Source organism: Tasmannia lanceolata, unplaced genomic scaffold (genome assembly GCF_043159265.1).
Source record: "Tasmannia lanceolata isolate RefF3 unplaced genomic scaffold, GAP_Taslan_0.1 ptg000015l, whole genome shotgun sequence".
In the NCBI taxonomy this organism is placed as follows: Eukaryota; Viridiplantae; Streptophyta; class Magnoliopsida; order Canellales; family Winteraceae; genus Tasmannia; species Tasmannia lanceolata.
The window spans coordinates 59034854-59054301 of NW_027518692.1; the positions used below are offsets into that span (position 1 = coordinate 59034854).

Here is a 19448-nt window from a genome sequence, read left to right on the forward strand (position 1 = left end):
GGCATCCGAATGGTCCCCTCTCTGCCCAGTCTTCCATTACGACATCATTCATTCCCCAGAAAGCTTCTATTGCTGAGGCTAAATTTCAGGGTGGGTGGGATTTGATTCAAGTGCTTCCTCATCTTCAAGAGCTTAAGCAGATCATCAATTCTGGTCTTTTCACTAAAGCTGCTAATTCTAACCCGATTTGGAAGCCGGAATCTGATGGCAATTTCAGGCTACGAAGTGCTTGGAACACCGTTAGATCTCCTAATCCTAAACCTCCTTGGGCATCATCAGTTTGGTTCGCCGGTCACACTCCGAAGTTCAGTATCACAGCTTGGCAAGCTCTTCAGGACAAAATGAGTACCAGAGATAACCTTCATTTCCTCGGCCCCAACCTTGATCGCTCCTGCCTTCTCTGCAATTCTGCCTCCGAAAGTGTCAACCACATTTTCTTCAATTGCTCTTACTCGGCATGGATATGGCGAGTGATTCTCCGCCGCATCTCAGAGAGAAGAAAGCAAAAAAAATCCCTATCCGATGAGGAAAACTGGATTCGGAGCAAATTCAAGAAAAAAGGGCAGACCTACACCCTTGTTCGAACTCTTCTCACTGCTTCAATCTACTTGCTCTGGCAGGAAAGAAACTCAAGACTATTTCAAAAAAAAAAAACCCATAAAAGGTTCCTTTTAAGTAGAATTATTAGTGCAACTAGGTCTCGCATTTTGGCCCTCAAGCTGGAAGATGAAGACTCTGAAGAAAACCAAAGAATTTCCAACTCCTTTAATCTTCCCCTGTTCAGCAAAGCCACTGACCCAAAATTCTGCCATTGGGAGCCTCCTGCTGCCTATGAGATCAAGTTGAATCCGGACGCCTCCCTGGCTAGTGAAACCGCCTCGATTGGAGGCCTTCTCCGAGACCACAAGGGTACAATCCTATCTCTCTTCTCTGTTAACTGCAATCCTCACCCAATCCAAGAATTAGAAATTGAAGCCATCCATCATGGCATCAAATTAGCCATCAAGCACCAAGTTAAGAGTCTGTGGATAGAATCTGATTCGCTCATCGCTGTTATGGCCATAAACCTGCTTTGGCCGTGCCCATGGCGGAAAATCCCAACACTCGAATCAATTAGATCCATGCTCATCTCTTTTGAGAGCTGGAAGCTGACCCACATTTGGCGTGAAGGCAATAGAGCAGCTGACTTCTTATCCAAACCCAACTGTATCTGTAAAGGAGACTCAATTTCTCTTGAATTGGTTCCGCAGGAACTTGCAAAAATTATTTCTGATGATGTATCGGGAATGATCTATCCTAGATTGTAGATTGTAAATTTTCCTTTTTCTAATATAGCTGGTGGGGGTCTGCCTAACCCCAAATTACCGATCAAAAAAAAAAAAAATCTGCTGAAAAGTGAGCCTCTGTGGCTGCCGTCAATTGTAACAGACTATCGCTAGCAATTTCCATTTATTAAAGTTATTTCTGTCATATAAGACAAGTTTGGTAAAAAGTGAGCTCGTGTGGCAGTTCTGTCATGCAAAATTCATCCGAGAAATGGCTTCCCGCGAATTCGCCTAGCAAATCACTTTATAAAAAAAACAAAGGCAAAAAGCGCAATATTTGGAAAAAAATGTCCTCCCACCCTTTTGCACGCCTCTATAAATTCCCCCTCGTTTTTTCAACTCAAACTCGCTCTACCCTTCACACCAACCAAAAAAATGGGCACACAAATCACCACCACTCTCCTCCTCCTCTTCATCCTCACTTCTCCCTCATTCTCAGTCAGTACTCTTCTCCCCTACATTAATTCCCTTTTAATTTTCACATCCTACATTTTTTATACTAACACTCCTTTCTCATTTTGCAGGTTTCCATCTCCGTTAACGGCAGCAACAATGCCGCCGTGATCTCAAACCCTTTCACGCCAAAAGCCTCTCTAATCCGTTACTGGAATCGTCAAATCCTCAACGAATATCCCAAACCCTCATTCCTCCTCTCCAAAGCCTCTCCTCTCACCGCCGTTAAATCCTCCATTTTTCAAAAACTCGCAGAACAAAACTCCCTCTCATCTCACCTCCAAGCCTTCTGTTCCTCCGCAAATCTCTTCTGCTTCACAGATCTATCACCGAGTCTCGAAAAACACACCGGAGATTCAAACTTCGCAGTCTACACTGAACGAAACTTCACCAACTACGGAACGAGTAGACTCGGCGGTTCCGACTCGTTCAAAAACTACTCCGACGACGTCAATGTCGCCGCCGACTCGTTCAGACGATACAGCCGTGCCTCGGTTGGCCACTCGGACATGTTCTCGAACTATGTTGCTGACGGCAATGTCGTCGATAGCATCTTTAACAGCTACGCCGCCGGAACCACCGGTGGCTCCGGGGAGTTCACGAACTACGCAAGATCCGTCAACGCTCCAGATCTGAAATTCTCGAGTTACGACTCGGACTCGAACGGCCGGGCTCAGTCCTTCTCGTCATACTCCGACGAGGCAAACGCCGGAGATCAGTCTTTTGTCAGCTACGGCAAGAGAGGGAACGGAGTTCCGGTCGGATTCACGAGCTACGGCAAGGATACAAACGTGATCGGATCGGGATTTTCAGCCTACAGCGAGGGCGGGAATGGAGCTAATGACTCGTTCATATCGTACGGATTTGCCGGAAACGTGCCGGAAAACACTTTTCGGAGCTACGGTGAAGGCGGGAATGCCGGATCGGAATCCTTCACCGGATACCGAGATTCGGCCAATGTCGGAGACGATTCCTTCACATCCTATGCGAAAAACTCTAATTCCGGGAAAGCGAATTTCGTAAACTATGGAAATTCGGCGAATATCGGAACCGATACTTTTAATACCTACGGTCAAGGATCTTCATCACAGGATATCGGATTCAAGATCTACGGTCATAATACTACCTTCAAAGACTACGCGAAAAAAGGCATCACATTCGCAAAATACCGGAATTCATCAAACAGTAAAACGAGTGGCATTTCGGTAAATAAATGGGTAGAGCCGGGCAAATTCTTCAGAGAGTCAATGCTGAAGGAAGGGAAACAAATGCCTATGCCGGATATAAAGGATCGAATGCCAGAGAGATCGTTTTTGCCGAGATCAATCGTGGAGAAGATGCAGTTTTCAACGGCTAGGATTTCAGATCTGATGAAAATCTTCCACGCGAGTGAAAACTCTACAATGGGAAAGCTTATGGGGAACACACTGACCGAGTGTGAACGCGCGGCCAGCGAAGGAGAGACGAAACGGTGTGTCGTTTCGGTTGAAGATATGATAGATTTTGTTACTTCTGTTTTGGGGAGAAATGTTGTGGTGGAGAGTACGGAGAGCGTGGAGGGATCGAAACGGACGGTGGAGATTGGACGAGTGGTGGGATTGAACGGTGGGATGTTGACGGAATCTGTGTCGTGTCATCAGAGTCTGTTTCCTTATATGGTTTATTATTGTCATTCTGTGCCAAAGGTTAGGGTTTATGAGGCGGAGATATTGGATAAGGAGACAAAGGAGAGGATTAATGGAGGGGTTGCCATCTGTCACTTGGACACGTCAGCTTGGAGTGAAGGGCACGGGGCTTTTGTTGCGTTGGGAGGGAAGCCAGGTAAGATTGAGGTTTGTCATTGGATTTTTGAGAATGATATGACGTGGGTTGTTGCTGATTAAAGTGGATCTTTAGATGGGTTGGTCTAGAGTTTTTTTTTGTGTTTTTGGGGTGATCATGGGTGTGTGTGGTTTGGAGTTGTGGAGAGTGTTTGGTTGAATCAGAGTTTGGCCGATGAGGATCGTGAGGGCCCACTAAAATCACATGTTATTTGCATAAAAATTATCTTATAATCTTAACGAGGCTCTTTTTCTGTCTTTTTTCTTTTCTTTATTGTGTGCGTGTGAGTGTGCGTGTTGGGCGGGGATTCATTGGTTTTGTATTTAAATTGTTGAAGGGGGGCCTTTGATGTATGATGATGTCTTACGTGGGGGTTTGCTGTCTCCAAGCAGAGTTATTATTTAAGTAGATGTTTATGCAGAGATAGGTGGATCCAATCTAATTTGGGCCTATAGACTGCTGCCTTAAGTCAGGATTCATATAGATGATTATACAGACATGGGTAGATCCTATTTAATTTACAGCTGCCCAAAGGATGAATGGTGACAAGCAATTAGCTTGACCCCTCCAAGGTTCCCCACACGAAGGTGAGCGAAATTTAACCTTGACCCCTCCGAGGTTGGTGAGTCCATGTTTGCAATTTTGTTGATGCCTTTTGCATTCTAGAAGTGGAGAGGGAGACCTGTGAAGTGGATCCATATGGGAACTTCCCATATGAGAGATCTAGTTTCTCCATGGGAGTTTCGGTATCCATTTTTGTAAAACAATTGGCCAGCCAGCATATGAATGGTCCGTTGCTTCAAGGACTTGCATGTAATCTTATGGGCAAGTAAATTTGAACAAAAAGAAGCCATTGCTGAGAGTGAAAAGTTGCAATTCCCCAGGCAGTTTCCATATCTTTGAGAGATTCTCTCTAAAGGCCTGAAAGTAGGGTTGTTTGCCAGGGAAGTACCCCACTAGGCAGTTTTCCCATCTTCTCCGAGGTTCTTTGAATTCCTTCTCTTCAAATTTTATTACAGGATTGCCTTGGCTGTCACCACTCCCAAGTAAGAAAAAAGGGGAATATATCACTTCACTTTTTTAGGCCCACAAATGGACATCCATGTGCACTCGAGCTGGTTTACCTGGTACCTGGTACTCTGGTAGAACATCATAAGGCCACCAACATGGTGTTGGTCCATTCTAATCAGACATCCCATGAGCATATGAATGTGTCAGAAAAAAAAAATCAACAATTAGCTTTTCTTGGCATAACCCAAAATGAGGCTTAATAACAATCCCTATCTTCTCAGGAATTTATTTGGAAATAAATGGTATGGACTTTAATTAAGTTTGAGAAAACATAGGTAGGAGACAAAGCATGACAAACCATAGGGAGGACGCACATGTTATCCATCGAAAATGCCAAATATGTAGTTATTCAAAAGCACCAACAATTTCTAGTGGGTGGGAGTGGGAGTGCTTCAAGAACTAATGGTGTATGGAACTTTAAATTTTCCGATGGCTACTGATATTGGCACTACCATGTGTTGGTATTTACACCAACTCTTTTTCTCTTTTATTATTTAAACAACCATCAAATGTTATTGCAGTTCCCAAAGAGCTCCGAGAAGCTAATGAAAAGGGAAAAAACACGCTGAGCTAGTGCAAATATTTAAGCATGATAGTGCCATTATCAGTAGCCTTTCAAATTTGTAATCTACTATGATATTTTGAGGATGAGTTGTAAATACTTCCAATTTCCAATTATTTTTGGTGGATGAGTTGTAAATACTTCCAATTTCCAATTATTTTTGGGGATGAGTTAAAAGCCACGCATCTACTCTTCTTGTCCTTTTCTTGCCTTTTATTGGCATCTTATCATTGGGCCCACATACATCAGCATGATCGTGACCGTTCGTCACTGAGGTACATTGTTAGATGACAGAGCATAAACGTTAAAATCATTGAACGATCCCAACCACACGATCAAACAATTAGGATCATCTGATGGGTACAATGCAATAGGGATTAAACCTTGTTATTACACCACTCCTACGCAAGATAAACGTCATCAGAACCATTCACTTGTGGGCCCCCCTTTTCATCTGACGAGATCAGAGAAGAAGGTTCTCATTTGTCACGATCCACACAGCGTGTCTGCCGGACAGTTACCCCTGAAGTGAATGACCCCTTATTAGTATTAACAGCCCTTAACAGATTCGACAAAGGAATAAAAGGACTGAATTCTATATCTCCTCTCATCATTTTCTCTGGTCCTTTTTTGACTGGTGCCACCCATGCAAAGAAGTGCAGTCCATGAGAGTATGAGCCATTCAGTCCATCATGAACTCCTAACACGCGCGTGGGGTGTTGTGCACTCGTGCTTTTGTTGCTAAAAATGGGACGAAAATACCCATATATTTTATGATGGGAAAAAAGAGAAGTGAGAGTGCTATTTAGTCTTTGGGTTTTGCTAACGAGTGCCCGTTTTGGGAATTCTTTATAAATATGTGTAAAATCTAGCTCTTTCCCAGTGCACCTTAACGGAGGCACTCGTTAGCATCCGTAGTGTTTGTCAGATTAGAGCGCAATAGCTACGAGTGGAATTCAAACAGAGTAAGGGGTGTTTAGAAAGAAATTTGGGGGGTCACTTCCTAAAAAGAAGAGATGGGTGCCATGGCATTGATGGCAACATCGCAACAATCAAACCACCTAACATCCAAACAAAAATTTTTTGGGATTTTTGTACGTTTAATATGGCAGCGAAAAGCTCTGTAGACTCAACTATCTACGATTAACTTTTACCAAAACTGATGCACAACGATTACGGATTATCCAATTGACCATGATTTTCATTTTGAGTAAGGGTGTCAATTGACCCGGATCATGGCCCAATGGATTTGAGTCTCCTAACACTGGGGGCGGTTTGGATATGCGGATTTTAGAATTTAGGTTTTTAGTTTGAAAACAGTGTAAAAGAGGGTTCATAATCAAGCTGTTGTTTGCTGTCGTGACAGTGTTTCTTGGATTTTAACTAAGAAATCCAGGTTTTAGACATCTCTCCCACATCCTGAGATTTCTAAAACATGGAAAAATGGGACGATGTGATGCTCTCTTGCTGTCGGAAAGAAAGGCGAGAAATCATAAAACGACGGCTGGTCTCTTTCTTCTCTCGTCTCCCATCTACAACTTTGACGAAATCAAGGACTCTAAAATCCGCGTATAAGGGGCCGTTTGGATATGTTGATTTTACAATCCGGGACTTCTTCAAAATTGTAGCTAAGAGACAAGAGAAGAAGCAGACCAGCCGTCGTTTTTTACTCATTTTTTACTTCTCGCCGTTCTTTCCGTCAGCAAGAGAGTAGCAGATCCTCCCATATTCCCAAGTTTTAGAAATCTCAAGATGCAGGAGAGATTTTTAAAACATGAATTTCTCAATTAAAATGCAAAAAACGCTGTCAGGACAGGACAGCATACAATAGCTTGATCAAGAACTATCTTTTGTTATAAAAATTGATGTGCAAATCTGTAATTTATGATGAGATAATACCTTATACGAAATTAATCTGGTAACTCCAAAAGCAGATTTCAACAGTAACAATTTTCTGCAATAATAAACTGTAAAGGAAGAACAAATCGTTAGATCACTTATCGAGTTGAGGCACGAAGAATCTTCGCTGTCCTTAAGGCAAATCTCGCCCCCACTATGACGAATCAACGGTGCAGATGGGCGTGATGGCGTATGCCTCCAGGATACAACAACTCTCGCTCCAGGGGTGTGCACTCACGCAGCCCGGATGCCTAACAACTTGCTTATATGTGCCAAAAGCCTTGATCAGAAAGATTGGGGAAAACCAGAAGGAAAACCAGAGAGAAGATAGCAGAAGAAGAAATCGTTCTGTGTCTTTCTATCTCTGTAAAACCGTTTTTATAGAAAAATAAGAGACACGTTGGGATGAAACGTCGCACTCTTTTAGTGCGTGAGAGACGTTTCCCAAACGGTCACAAAACCAAGATTTAAGGAATCTCAAACGGTAAAAAGTATTAAATAATGATTAAAGAAAAAGAAAAGAAATAAAAGAAAATAAAAAGGCTTTGGGCCCACGCGCGCGGCCGGCCGAGCCGCGCCGGGCCGGGCGGCGCGCGTGTGTGGTAATACCAAAAGCCCACCGGACCCAAGTGGGTGATCCGTGCGCGTAGGATTCTCATGACCTCTTTCTCATTCACAAGACTAAGAGAGTGAAAGTATATATATGGCCACTCTCACCCTCTCACACTTCCCATCTAGGACTAAAGTTTTCTCATGGCTTTAGTCCTTTTGGAGGGAAGCTCTAACTTTGAGTGAGAAGCCCTAAAGCAAAAAGCAAACCAATGTAAAAGACTAAAAGCACCCCTTTGTAAGATTGAATTACAAAAAGACTTTTGAATAAAAAGTCAACAATCCCCCACTAATTCAAAATTACAAGAAATAAATCATAAATGTAAATAGATTTGATCAAGGCAAGATGTGTTATGCATCAGTAGAGGTGTCTTTTGGACTTGAACCTTTACTTAGTGCAGGTATATCGAGTTTATCAAGTACTTGGTGAATATACGTCTTGAACCAAGCACTTTTAGTAATAAACTGAAACAACATACCACACACACAACACAGAAGGCATAAGCAAGTTCATACGGTGTTGCACTTTTCGGCCATGTGCTATATCCTGATTTCATGAGAGCTCTAGAGAATTTAGCCCAATTCTCATAGGAAGCGGCCACACTTCCACACTCATATAGGTGTATCTATCAGGAGTGCCCTGTAACTACGCACCCCACTGACAATCAGCATGACAGCTAGTCAGCTATAGATAACATTAAGAGTCCTACAACTCATCCTCTTACCGTTACAGGTTGCACCCACACCATAGGGATAGGCTTAGTGAACTTAATTCACATACAACTTGGTGCAATACAGATCACTCAAATAACTTGTTTTTCCCATTGAACCTACTTCTTGGGATCTCCAGTCAGATAGGTTGGGTTCCTGTTATAGGTGATCTAAACAGTGGGCTTCAGCCCCATCCCCCTCGATGTGCTTATGACTAAATTTTTATTTAGTCCTTTTGTAAGACAATCTGATATATTATCAATTGATCTTACAAAATCTATGGTTATCACTCCATTCTTCAACAACTGTCTTATGGAGTTATGCCTCCGACGAATGTGTCGTGATTTTCCATTATATACATTATTACCTGCTCTTCCAATAGCAGCTTGACAATCACAGTGGATTGTAATACCTGGTACTGGCTTATTCCAAAGTGGAATATCAGACAGAAGGTTTCTAAGCCATTCGCCTTCCTCACTTGCTTTCTCTAAAGCAATAAACTCAGACTCCATAGTGGATCTGGCTATACAAGTTTGCTTGGTAGACTTCCAAGAAACCGCTGCACTTCCTAGAGTGAAGACATATCCACTCCTAGATTTGGTCTCAAATCCAGATACCCAATTGGCATCGCTATACCCCTCTAGTACAACAGGATATTTAGAAAAATGCAAACCATAGTTTATGGTTCCTTTAAGATATTTCAATACTCTAATTAGTGCTTCCCAGTGATCACTATCAGGATTACTGGTATAGCTACTGAGTCTACCCACTGCATAGGCTATGTCTGGCCTAGTGCAGTTCATCAAATACATTAGACTCCCTATAACTCTAGAGTATTCAAGTGGATCTACTCCACTCCCTTTATTCTTACATAATCTTATACTAGAATCATATGGGGTAGCCACAGGTTTACAATCAAATTGATTAAACCTCCTTAATATTTTTTCTACATAATGAGACTGAGTTAAAATTATTTCTTCTGGGTTTCTATTTATTTTGATACCCAGGATTACATCTGCCTTTCCCAGATCTTTCATATCAAAATTATTTGATAAAAACTTCTTAGTGTCTTTAATTACACTTATGTCTGTTCCGATGATCAACATATCATCTACATACAGACAAACAATAACACCACTATCCCCACTAAATTTGCTATAAACACATTTATCTGATTCATTTATTATGAATCCATTTGATAGCATCACACTATCAAACTTCTCATGCCATTGCTTTGGTGCTTGTTTTAAACCATATAGAGATTTTATAAGTTTGCATACCTTTTGCTCTTGGCCTTGGATTACAAAGCCTTCAGGTTGATCCATATAAATCTCTTCATCTAATTCACCATTCAGAAAGGCTGTTTTGACATCCATTTGATGGATTTCAAGGTTATAGATTGCAGCTATGGCAATAAGGATTCTAATAGTGGTTATCCTGGTTACAGGTGAGTAAGTGTCAAAAAAGTCCATTCCTTCCTTTTGCTTAAACCCTTTAGCTACTAGTCTAGCTTTGAACTTATCTATAGTTCCATCAGTTTTTAATTTCTTTCTAAAGATCCACTTGCAACCAATAGGTTTACAACCAGGAGGCAGATCTGTCAAGATCCATGTCCCATTACTCAAAATAGAGTCTATTTCACTCTTGACAGCTTCTTTCCAGAATGAAGAATCTGGAAGTGACATTGCCTCTTTATATGTCTTTGGATCTCCTTCTAGAAGATAGGCAATGAACTCTGGACCAAAGTTTTTCTCTACTCTTGCCCTTTTACTTCTTCTAGGCTCTACAGATTCCTCAGACACTTGATGCTCTTTTTCTATAGATTCATTGGGTCTTTTTAGTGTGTTCTCACTTAGACTAGTTTTATAAGGGAATATGGTTTCAAAGAATTCAGCATCTCTGGATTCAATTATGGTGTTAGGATGCATATCAACATGATCTGATCTATAGATTAAGAACCTATATGCACTACTGTTTTGTGCATATCCAATGAATGCACAATCAACAGTCTTAGGACCTAACTTAGAACTTTTAGGATCTGGAATCCTAACTTTAGCTAAGCACCCCCACACTTTAAGGTATTTAAAATGCGGTTTTCTATTCTTCCATAACTCGTAAGGAGTTTTGTCAGAATCTTTAAATGGAATTTTGTTTAGAATATAACAAGCAGAGAGAAGAGCCTCTCCCCATAGGTTCTGAGGTAAACCTGAACTCCCTAACATAGAGTTTACCATGTTCATTAAAGTTCTGTTTTTACGTTCAGCAACTCCATTTTGTTGTGGAGAGTAAGGTGCAGTTACTTGATGAATTATGCCATGAGATTCACAAAAAGCACTAAAATCATTAGAGGTGTACTCACCTCCTCTATCAGATCTTAGGATTTTGATCTTCTTTTCTAACTGATTCTCTACTTCAGATTTGAATGAAATGAATTTATCAAATGATTCATCTTTATATCTAATAAGATAAACAGTACAAAATCTAGAGAAATCATCTATAAATGTAATAAAATACCTTTTTCCTCCTCTAGTTAAAACATTGTTTAAGTCACATACATCACTATGAATTAAACTAAGAAGTTCTGATTTTCTTTCTTCTACTCTATGAAAAGGCTTCTTAGAGTACTTTGATTGCACACAAATTTCGCATTTATCTACTATTAGATTACTTTTAGGAATTAGACCTATGGTCATCATTTTCTTTAAAGATGCATAGTTAACATGACCTAGCCTACCATGCCATAAACAAGAAGAATCAATAATATAAGCAGAAGAAGAAGATGCTTTATTCATAATGTTCTCAGATACATTCAGTTTGAATAAACCCTCACTGGAATAACCCTTCCCCACAAATTCACCATTCTTAGTAATGACAAATTTATCAGCCTCGAAAACTAGTTTAAAACCTTTCTTGATCAGAAGTGACCCAGACACCAGATTCTTTCTTATATCTGGTACGTGAAGGACATCACAGAGCTTCAGAACTTTTCCAGATGTAAGCTTCAATAGGACTGTTCCTTTACCCGCCACAGCAGATGATGACGAGTTTCCCATGAAAAGCTGCTCTCCATCCCCTACAAGCTCGTAGGAAGAAAATACACTTCTGTCACTACAGATGTGTCTGGTGGCACCAGTGTCCACCCACCAGTCCTTCACGTTGCTAACCAGGTTCACTTCAGATACTACAGCCGACAGATATTGATCTTCAGCCATATTTGCCTGAGGCGCATTATTTCCTTGAGGGTTTTTCTTCTTGTCGTTTTTGCGACAGTTTTTAGCATAGTGACCTGCTTTCCCACACACAAAGCAGTTACCTTTCTTTTTCTTGAAGTCCTTATTATTTTTCTTGAAATTTCCTTTTCCAGATCCAGACCCAGGTTTAGAATAGATTTTCTTTCCAGATGAAGATTCAGTGAGATTTGCCTTAGAGTTAAACTCATAGGCCTTTGATTTCTGTTTTCTGAAACGGTTTTCCTCTTCAGTTCGAAGATATACAAATAGATCTTGAAGAGAAAAATTGTTTCTGTCATGCAGAAGGGTGTCTTGGAATTTCTCCCATGAAGGTGGTAATTTTTCAATGATTGCACCAATTTGGAGCTGTTCTTCTATTTTAATACCTCTAGAAAGAATATCAGAAACAATCAACTGGATCTCATTTACTTGATCCATAATAGATTTTCCATCTATCATCTGATATCGGAAATATTTTCCAATAAGATGTTTCTTAGAACCCGCGGCTTCAACCAGGTATTTCTGCTCTAGAGTTTCCCACAACTCTTTGGCAGACTCAATTCTGAAAAATACATCGAACAACTGATTACTGAGACAACTCAGTATATGGCCTTTACAGAGATAATTGTCTCTTTTCCTTTTCTCAGAGAGATGGGTTCTTGCAGGTTCTTCCTCATCAGGTGATGGTTCAGGAGCATTCAAGATATAATCTAGGTTCAGAAAGGTCAGAAAGAATCGCATCTTTTCTTGCCATCTACCGAAATCCGATCCATCAAATTTTTCTGGTCTTTCGGTTTGGGAAGTCATGATGATTAATTTCCAATAATCGGAATCCCAAATTACAGATCACAGATCGTAAAGATTTGCCTTAAGATTGTTATAAAAATTGATGTGCAAATCTGTAATTTATGATGAGATAATACCTTATACGAAATTAATCTGGTAACTCCAAAAGCAGATTTCAACAGTAACAATTTTCTGCAATAATAAACTGTAAAGGAAGAACAAATCGTTAGATCACTTATCGAGTTGAGGCACGAAGAATCTTCGCTGTCCTTAAGGCAAATCTCGCCCCCACTATGACGAATCAACGGTGCAGATGGGCGTGATGGCGTATGCCTCCAGGATACAACAACTCTCGCTCCAGGGGTGTGCACTCACGCAGCCCGGATGCCTAACAACTTGCTTATATGTGCCAAAAGCCTTGATCAGAAAGATTGGGGAAAACCAGAAGGAAAACCAGAGAGAAGATAGCAGAAGAAGAAATCGTTCTGTGTCTTTCTATCTCTGTAAAACCGTTTTTATAGAAAAATAAGAGACACGTTGGGATGAAACGTCGCACTCTTTTAGTGCGTGAGAGACGTTTCCCAAACGGTCACAAAACCAAGAATCTCAAACGGTAAAAAGTATTAAATAATGATTAAAGAAAAAGAAAAGAAATAAAAAGGCTTTGGGCCCACGCGCGCGGCCGGCCGAGCCGCGCCGGGCCGGGCGGCGCGCGTGTGTGGTAATACCAAAAGCCCACCGGACCCAAGTGGGTGATCCGTGCGCGTAGGATTCTCATGACCTCTTTCTCATTCACAAGACTAAGAGAGTGAAAGTATATATATGGCCACTCTCACCCTCTCACACTTCCCATCTAGGACTAAAGTTTTCTCATGGCTTTAGTCCTTTTGGAGGGAAGCTCTAACTTTGAGTGAGAAGCCCTAAAGCAAAAAGCAAACCAATGTAAAAGACTAAAAGCACCCCTTTGTAAGATTGAATTACAAAAAGACTTTTGAATAAAAAGTCAACATCTTTTACACTGTTTTCAAACTAAAAACTTGGATTCTGAAATCCGCGTATCCAAACGGACCCTAAGTCTTAACTGTGTACGAGGTAAGCAGAAGTGTAGAACCAATAACACTTCGATATGGGATTTGAAATATATTGTGACCCAGGCTCAGAAAGTACTCGTCCAATCAACTATAGAGATAGTTTATACACTGGGCGATTTGTGTATTATTTTATTTAAAGCAAGAGAGAGAGGTATTCATTTCTGACTTTTTGGTCAAAGGACATACCTCCACATAAAGATGACACATTTATGAAGTTTAAAGAAGAGAAAACCTCTTCAAGAAATAGTTCAGTAAAGTTTGTCAACGTCTGCATGTAGAGGACGCCCCAAGCTCCCTACAGAGTACGTTGGTGGGTGGTGCATCCATTCTCAACAGCTCATCCATTTATGTGAAGATTTTTGTTTGGTGGGGTTTGGTGCATGCGTAATTGATGGCAGCTGGAAATGCAAACGAGGAGAAAGGACGTGGTTGTAGTTATGATTGCATGGGTCCTGCCTCGAATATTATTTAAAAGCAACGCACACCAAAGTAGATGGGCCTTGAACTATTAATATTTGGGGCATTAATCCACTATTGCCTTGTTCATTTTGGATTTGTGAATGCAATAATCAGTGCTGGATTTGAAATCAACTCTAAAAACACAAAAACAAGGCCTAATTTGTTGTTTTGGTTGGATCTTGGATTTGTTTCATTCATTTGGATTAGTTTAAATTCGAAATATATGCTCGCTTAAATTCATTTGGATAGCTTATATTCGGCAGGTGAACATCAAATATGCCGAATGGTTGTATTGTGATAGATGTCTTGAATTCTGATAGTGACTAAATCACCAAGATGGTATTTTACACTTTGCCCTAATTAGTTGGGATGGTAGGTTTTCCATGTTATTATGTGTACTTTTGGTATCTGTACTGGGTATTTATTTTCTTTTGAAGGATTAGTTTTAGGACCATGTGAAACAGCTATCATTTTGGGTTCCGAGAGTGGTGAGGGATAAAGGACTTGTACCCTATAATCTCAGAGCTAGTGGATATCTACTAATCTCCTTTGTGGAGACAGACAAACTCCAAGTAAATTTTGTAATGTATTGTGTTTCTACTTTATTTTATTTACTGCTTTGTGGTTCAATTCAGGTTTCACAGTTTGCTGTACGTGCTTTACACTAGGCCATTGTTTTTTGTTAGACAGCACGAGAGGATGGTGGTTGTTTTATATCTCTTTTTTCTATATACTTCAAAATTATGTGGTCTTTATATTTTATAACTCTTTTCAAGCCTTTAACATGATTTGGAACCATAGTCATCGATGGGCTCTCAAAGAGTTAAAGGCTGTTTGAAAATAAGTTTGATGTTATCAGTCTCCCCTTCGAAATTAGATGTTCAAACATGCTCCTAATGAATGTAAGGCGAAGCTACGACCGAAAGATATAAGATTTATTCTTGGGGTTTTAGCTCCATTAGATGAGGCATTGTAATTCAACCTCTAGGTTACATGATTTTTTATTGTGTTCATCAATTGCATTTTATGGTACAATATCCATGATTTTTATTTGGGTTTTTATTACTGGAGCAACGATTGTAATCGAGACTTTATTTCTACAATTACAATTTCAACAAAAGAGGCTTAAGTGGGCGAGGGTTTGGTTTTTACAAAAATACCCCCCCCCCCCTATCTCTTCGAATATCAAAAAATACTCATATCATGGAAAATAAAAAGACCTTATCTCATAGAAAATGATCAAAGTACCACTCACTCGTAAAAAAGATCAATATACTTATATCTCATAGAAAATAATAAAAAAGACCCTATCTAATGCAAGAGAATTTATATGGTGGATGGCTCTGCACGTACATGCAACCCGAAAAAAATACTGGTGGCCGCATTTTTTTGGTGATCCAACCATTCATTTTGTTGGGCCCTGATCTAGATAGTGTGGGCTCGTAAAAACTATTAGAGAATAAAATTAGATCTCAGATCTAATTTTATTCTCTAATAAAATCTTCTCCATAGAATGATACCCTTTGATTTGGGAGGTTTAAAATGGACACCGTAATATATAAAAAACTACATAGATCGGGAGGTTAGGATCATCTTATGAAAAATATTTTCTAGGCACACCCCCAACAAATGAAAAAATACTAGTGCCGACATTGTTTGGGTGATCCAACCATTCATTTGTTGGGCCTTGATGTAGATAGTGTGGGCCCATAAACTCTTCTCCATAGAATGATCTTAACCCTTTGATTTGAGGAAGTTTAAAATGGACACCACAATATATTAAAAATAATGCATAGATTGGAAGGTTACGATCTCATAAAATGACAAAATACACTATCTCATAAAAATGACAAAAATAAACCTATCTCATATAAAATAATAAAATATTTCAATCTCATGGAAAATGGGTTAAGGTACTTTGGGCTATTATCTTTTATGAGATAGGGGTATTCTTGTTATTTTCTCGTAATGGGGGTATTTTTGTAAAAACCAGATCCTCCCCCAATGCACATACCTCTTATGCTGAAATTGTATTTCCGGCATATAAACAACAAATTTAATGTTTCCCTAGGAGAAATGAAATTGTGGGAAACGGTTCTATAATAATAAATGTGTTTTGAGGATAAAAGCGTGGGTACATGAAAATAGGTGCTTTAAATGCTCCTTAACCCTTTTTATTTTACTAGCTATGATTTGCGTGCTCATCAATTGCATCTTGATTAGGTCCTACATGATCCAATTCCTAGAATAACTCAAGTTCCCCTTGTTACTTTGCAAATCAATTGGGATAATATTGCTGGTAAACTTGGTATAAAGTCCCTCCTATTAACACTTTGAAAACGGGATTCCGTTTGGAAAATAACAACAAGACTAAAATGATCATTGATGTGACATTTTAAATGTGTAGTTATTGTTTTTATTGGGATTTGAACTCCCTCCATTTGTCTTGATACTGGCTCAAATGGTTGGAGCCCCTTTTTACGTAATCCCGTTTTCCTATCATATCTGTTTGGTTGCTGGGTTTTTTTTTTTCCTAGGATTTATGTGGGAGAATATTTAGTGGTCACATCAGCTTTTTCTTGTTGACATCAGCAAAATCTTGTCTTGAAAATGGTGATCTCTCTTTCTCTCTCTACCTTCTCTCTCCACTCATCATAATATCTTTCTCTAATTAATGCTTGTCCCCTCTTTTGTCTCCTACCTTTACCCACATAAATCTCAGGAATAAAAAAAAAACCCCGGCAACCAAACAGAGCTGGGACCTCGCGCTGGGTTGGGTCGAGCTTTTGCTAAAAATTGAATTGAATTCAAGTCTAACCAGATCCGATTTCAACCTACGAGCTTTTTTCCCCCCTTATTTTTTTTTATTTTAGGGAAAGGCAATGGGTCTAAATAACAGGTCCCATGAGAGAGAGAGAACAGAAAAAAGGCCATGTGCTAATGTACACACCCCAAAAATAAAGACGTACCTTTTGAATAGTAACTTTCTCAACATGTTTTTTATTTTTTTTGGGTCCTTCATCAAAGGACGACCAAAATAATTACAGTACTCCCGCGGCTTAAAGTCACAGCTCACATATGACATATGTAGATAAAGCATTATGAAGGCGTGGGCTCTAAAGAAAAAGCACTACTTTAACATCATGGCATTTGAGTAACTTAACAAATGGATGTATTCTGGCACATGATAGTAATGGTGTATGATCACTCCGAAAACACAGTAAAATGGGATCAAACCTCCTTTTTGTCGTTAAAGAGGAGAATTAAACCAAGAATTCGGGGCGTGTTCCGCAACTATTCTTTTACGGGATTTTCCCCTTTTTTAAGGGTGGAGAACAATGAAAGCCAAAAAAATCTCAAAAATCTTGTTCGGCTGCGTGACCCGCTAAGGTCCATTTCCAAAATTTCTGCTACTTTTTCGACTAAAAAATAGGATTCCTCGAAGCGATATAAATAACCGTTTCTAAAGTTTCTCATCACATCGTTTCCGTCCGATTCTTTAGGCGAGAATGAGAAGTGTTGTCGAACATGCCCATTTTCTTCATCATCGGATTATATATTCTCATCAATCCAATCAGTGTTCCCTATTTTCAAGGTTGTCATTCTTGTAACTGATTAGGATGGGTGACTCACAATTGGTGGCCACGGCTTGGGAAGTGTCTGATTGGTGGATGGTAGTGTACAAATAGTTAAAACAAAGATAGCCTGATGGCGTCAGAATCTGGGTTCGCGATCGCGTGGTGGGTAGAGAGCCTCCGCTGCGGTCTGCAATCAGAAACAAAGGGGTCAGGGAGGTCCGGGGTGAGTCCTGGACCACCACTTCAACACCCAAGTCAGATTCTTGACCAACGATATAATGAACAACAAGAAATGGCGGAGGTATAATCAGGTTTACCAGGACCAATGTACTGGTTCTTTCTCTGATATCTGGGTGGGTGAGTTGAGGACCGAGGATAGAGGGAGGGATAGGGCGTCCAGCGCCTCTTCCTCTAATGGCCTCCTTTTTAGAGTCGTTCTTTTTCTTATGCTGGATCGGGCCTCCCCTTCTTAGGGACTTAATGGCGTATTTATACTTTGATCTTGCATGCAAATCCTCTTCATGGGGCGTCATGTGGATCTTTTCATCATTTTAGAGAGAAAACCTTATTTTGTTTGATTGGGTTGCCCCCCGGTTCGACGGCGCGCGCGACTTTGTTGTGTAATCTTGCCCATAATCGTGATGATGAAGTATTTGGAGGCGGGGAGGTAACACGTGGCAAGATCACGTGATCATACCGTGTATTAATGTCTTTCCTAATCATGATTAGATTCCTCTGCCGCATGGATGACACGTGGTGAGATCCAACGGTCCCGCCGTATTTATGCCCTATCACCAACATTCATGTTCGATAGAAAATAATCCATAGCCATGATTGGACAAGTCATATGAAATAGATATGAAAATTACTGAATCTAAATTTTCATTTAAGAATGATATGTGAATGATTAAGTGGTTTATGTTATTAATACTAGTAAAACGGAACAATGTGACGAATGTACATGGAAGATGAAGAAAGTAAAAAGGCCGCAATGCACACGTACTCATGAGAGGGATGGCAATGGCTCCATTTCTTTCGATGTAAAATGGGCATAAAACAAATTTTATATCGATTTTACACTTAAAAATGGGCTTAACATTTCACATCGAAAGAAATAGAGCCTATAGGAAAGTTACTTCATGGGACTCTCTTCGAATTGACTGGTTTACTTGGAATTTCGACTTTCCAAGGTTATCTTTACTGAGTCCTTGCCAAAGTGGCCGCTGTTTTTAGAGCTTCTAGAAGAGCTACAAAGTTACCCTTTTACCCTCTATGGCCTTTGAACCTCACAATGCCATGTGTCAACTTTCGATTGGGTGCTGATTTTTAGTTTTTTACCCCTACATGAGAGAGAGATGCAATATATGAGCATTTTTCATACATTATGTTCTTCTTGTATGGCCTTTGAACCTTTTTTGGTTCTAGGTGTGAGATAGCGGACGTGATTGGATCCATTGATCTGGTAGGCAATCACAAGTTCGACCCACTATCGTTCAACCCACTTTGATCAAGTGATCTTGGCCCTTGATCCGTTAAGCCTCATTCCATGATTCTACAAAGAAAATTTAAACCATTGGTTTTTTTTTTTTTTTTTTTTTTTTTGGGTAGTCATTGAACTTACGGATAGGAAGTTCATTGGGCATGGGACTAGCACCATAAAGGATGTCTCATCGATGGATGGTCTTATTTACATAATACATATTCGTTGTAACTTGTAAGCCGTCTAATGTAGCATTGGTTACTAACTTTCTAAGCCGTCCATCATACACCTTCATTACGAACGGTTAAGATCGTCCGATGGAGAAAACTTTTAGGCCAACAAATGAACGGCTTAGATCATTCAAAAAGGGTTC

General features: G+C 40.0%; 1 protein-coding gene across 1 annotated transcript; it reads left to right on the forward strand.

Annotated features, from left to right (window-relative positions):
• Positions 1-1606: 1606 nt before the first annotated feature.
• LOC143892727 (polygalacturonase 1 beta-like protein 2) lies at positions 1607-3858 on the forward strand. The gene is made up of 2 exons (XM_077397578.1): positions 1607-1763; positions 1850-3858. The coding sequence occupies exons 1-2, from the start codon at positions 1701-1703 to the stop codon at positions 3659-3661; spliced, it is 1875 nt and encodes a 624-aa protein (XP_077253693.1). The 5' UTR covers positions 1607-1700; the 3' UTR covers positions 3662-3858.
• Positions 3859-19448: the final 15590 nt, after the last annotated feature.

Coding starts and splice junctions, on each gene's coding strand:
- LOC143892727 (XM_077397578.1), top strand. CDS start 1,701: ATGGGCACACAAATCACCACCACTCTCCTCCTCCTCTTCATCCTCACT. Junction 1,764..1,849: donor TCACTTCTCCCTCATTCTCA/GTCAGTACTCTT, acceptor CTCATTTTGCAG/GTTTCCATCTCCGTTAACGG.